This window comes from Ornithorhynchus anatinus, chromosome 11 (assembly GCF_004115215.2).
Source record: "Ornithorhynchus anatinus isolate Pmale09 chromosome 11, mOrnAna1.pri.v4, whole genome shotgun sequence".
NCBI lineage: Eukaryota > Metazoa > Chordata > Mammalia > Monotremata > Ornithorhynchidae > Ornithorhynchus > Ornithorhynchus anatinus.
Genome location: NC_041738.1, coordinates 13,137,255 through 13,140,591, shown reverse-complemented (window position 1 = coordinate 13,140,591; position 3,337 = coordinate 13,137,255). Strand labels below are relative to the sequence as shown.

General features: G+C 72.6%; 1 protein-coding gene across 1 annotated transcript; it reads left to right on the top strand.

The window, feature by feature from the left end:
• Positions 1-1,612: 1,612 nt before the first annotated feature.
• NEUROD2 (neuronal differentiation 2) lies at positions 1,613-2,970 on the top strand. The gene has a single exon (XM_029074522.2). It carries the CDS (start codon positions 1,736-1,738, stop codon positions 2,885-2,887), a length of 1,152 nt encoding a protein of 383 aa, XP_028930355.2. The 5' UTR covers positions 1,613-1,735; the 3' UTR covers positions 2,888-2,970.
• Positions 2,971-3,337: the final 367 nt, after the last annotated feature.

Below are 3,337 nucleotides of genomic sequence, written 5' to 3'. Positions count from 1 at the left end.
TGCCGCACGGAGGGAGCCGCTGCCCCCCGGACCTTGAGGAGCCCCGGGTCCCCGGCGATGGGGGCGGCAGCGGAATAAGGAGGGTCCCCCCGCCGCGCCACCCCCGCCCCGCCCCGCGCCCCGGCGCCGGCTCCGGAGGTGAGTTTGGGGGCTCGGGCAGAGGCGGGAGGGAAACTTGATGGCGAGGCTTCAAGTCGGGTTGGCTTTAAGTTTCGGGGTTCGGCGCCCCCCCCCGCCCTCCCCTTTTTCCCTCCCCCCCCCTCCCCGCCCTCCCCCGGCCCAGACGCGGGGCGGAGGGGACCCCCCGCACCTTCGCCCCGCCGCCCGCCCCGCCGGAGGGTGCGGGTTTGGGAGGGACAAAAGCTCCGAGGGGGGATGGCATTCGAGGGGCGCGACACCCCCAGGGCGGAGGGGGCCGTAGGGGTAGGGGCACGGAGGGGGCGGATCGCCCCCCCTCTGTCCCGGAGCGAAAAATCCGTTTTCGCCAAAAATAAAATGGATCCAAAAAAAATGATGATTTTTTTTTTCCCCCCCCGAAAGCGAATTTTCCTCTCCAAGAATCCAGGCGGAGGGGCGAGGGGAGGGTCCCGGTGGGGCCCGGGGCTGGAACGGCGCCCACGTCCCTGAGACCCCCCCCCCCCAATATCCCACCCCATCCCGGCCGGTCTGGGGCCCAGGGGTGTGGGTGGGTCGGGGGAGGAGGAGGAGGGGGTTCCGTCCCTCTTTATTGAGCCCCTCGCCCGCGTTTCCCACGCCCCTCCCCGATCCGTCTTCCACGGCCGGTCGGGAGCCCCAGCAAGCGGGGGATGGGGAGGGCGCTCCGGGCCCGGGGCGTCTGGGGGTGCGGGAGGTACCGAAAACCAGGCGGGCGGCGCGGGAGGGGGAGGGTCCCGGGGGGCAGACGAGCCCCCCCCCCCTCGGGGGAGAGGACCCCGGGCCCTCTCGCCGGAGGAGCGAAGTTGGAATGATAATTGGGGAAGGGGCTGGAGGATGGGAAGGAGGGGGGAGAGAGGGGAGAGGCCGGGGGCCACGGGAAGCAGCCCCCGGGCCCCAGGGCAGGGACAGGTGGACGGAGGGGACGGGTGGACGTGAAGGGACAGGAGGGCCGAGCGGACGGGCGGACTGCCGAACGTCTCCGCCCAGGGGACGGGAAGATATCTGGGGACGGATCCTGTTTCCCCGCCCCCTCTGTCCACCCCCACCTCCTCCATCCCTCCCTCGGGGGCTGGGGGTGGAAAGGGACGATCCCGGCCGGTCCCCGGGGCGGCCTGCGGCGGGGGGATGGACGGTCCCCAGCCAGGAGGGTGGGAATCTCCCGAGAAGCGAGCCTCCCGGCTCCCGAGAATCGGACCGGTCCTTGTGCCGTGAGAGCAGGTCCGGACTCCTAGGCCGGGGGGCGGAGGGGGAGGATAACCGTCCCCGCCCACTCCCCCTTCCAGTGACCCACCTCCCCCTCCTCCCCGGATGGGGCGGGGGGAGGGGGGGGAGACACCTGGGGCGGTAGAGGGACCCCCCTCCCCCCACCTCCCCGCCGGGGCCGGCGTCTCCCCTCCCCCGAGCCCCCGTCCCCCATCGGGCGGGCGGGCAGGGCCTAGGAGGGGGCTGCGGGTGGGGGTCGTGGGGTGTTGGCTCGGCCCTCCCGCTCACGTCTCTCCCCCGCTCTGTCTGTCTCTCCGTGCGTGTCTGTGTCTCCGCGGGTGGTGTCCCGCGCCCCCCGCCCCCGGCCGCAGCCACCATGCTGACCCGCCTGTTCAGCGAGCCCAGCCTCCTCCCCGACGTGCAGAAGTTCTCGGGCTGGCCCGACGGCGGCGGCGGCGGCGGCGGCGGCGGCGGCGGCGGCGGCGGCGGCGGCGACGAGGAGGACGAGTCGCGTGTCGGCGACAAGGGCGACCCGGCCGGGCCGGCCAGCCGGCCGCCCAAGGCGTCCGTCCCGGCCCGCGACGAGGCGCCGGACGGCGGGCTGGGGGGCGGGGACCCCAAGGACGAGGGCGAGCTGGGCGGCGAGGAGGAGGACGAGGACGAGGAGGAGGAGGGGCTGGACGAGGCCGAAGGCGACCGGCCCAAGAAGCGCGGGCCCAAGAAGCGCAAGATGACCAAGGCCCGGCTGGAGCGGTCCAAGCTGCGGCGCCAGAAGGCCAACGCCCGCGAGCGCAACCGCATGCACGACCTCAACGCCGCGCTGGACAACCTGCGCAAAGTGGTGCCCTGCTACTCCAAGACGCAGAAGCTCAGCAAGATCGAGACCCTGCGGCTGGCCAAGAACTACATCTGGGCCCTGTCGGAGATCCTGCGGTCGGGCAAGCGGCCGGACCTGGTGTCCTACGTGCAGACGCTGTGCAAGGGGCTGTCGCAGCCCACCACCAACCTGGTGGCCGGCTGCCTGCAGCTCAACTCGCGCAACTTCCTCACCGAGCAGAGCCAGGACGGGGCGCGCTACGCCGGGGCCAACGCCTCCTTCGCCGTCCACCCCTACCCCTACCCGTGCCCGCGGCTGGCCGGGGGGCAGTGCCAGGCCGGGGGCCTGGGCGCCGCCTCCCACGCCCTGCGGACACACGGCTACTGCGCCGCCACCTACGAGAGCCTCTACGGCAACGCGTCGCCCGATTATAACAGCTCGGAATACGACGGGCCTCTCAGCCCCCCGCTCTGCCTCAATGGCAATTTCTCGCTGAAGCAGGACTCCTCCCCGGACCACGAGAAGAACTATCACTATTCCGTGCACTACTCGGCCCTGCCCGGCTCCCGGCCGGGCGGCCCGGGCCTGGTATACGGCTCCTCGGCCATGCGGGCCGGGGTCCACTCGGAAAATCTCTTGCCTTACGAAGTGCACCTCCACCACGACCGCGCCCCCATGTACGAGGAACTCAACGCCTTTTTCCATAACTGAGAGCCGGTGGGGGTGGCGGCGGGGGCCCGGACGCGCCACCCCGACTCTTCCGCCTCTTCTCCTCCGCCTCCCCTGACCTCCCCCCTGCCCCCCCCGCCCCACCCCCCCCACCCCCTTTCCGCGCGTCTCTCCTCCAGACCCGCCCCGGAGCGGGAGGGTATGGGGAGGTGGGGGCGGAGGGGGTCCGTCCCCCCTCCGGTGGAGGGGGGGGGGGCCCTTCCGAAGACAGGGGAGGGCCAGTCCTTAGTCCCCGAATCTCGGGCCGTCCCGCGATGGCTCTTTTCCGTCCGTCGCCTCTCCCCGGCCGGGGGACCTCCCTCCCCGCCAAAAACCCCACATACTCAAGGAGGGGAACCTGTCCCGCTCCACGGCCCCCCACCCGCCTCCCGGGCCTCCCTCCCCCACCAAGCCTCGACCCTCGACGCCCGGGTCCCCAGGCCCTCCAGGGTG

What these genes read in the sequence shown, in the direction of transcription:
- NEUROD2 (XM_029074522.2), top strand. Translation starts at nt 1,736, where the DNA reads ATGCTGACCCGCCTGTTCAGCGAGCCCAGCCTCCTCCCCGACGTGCAG.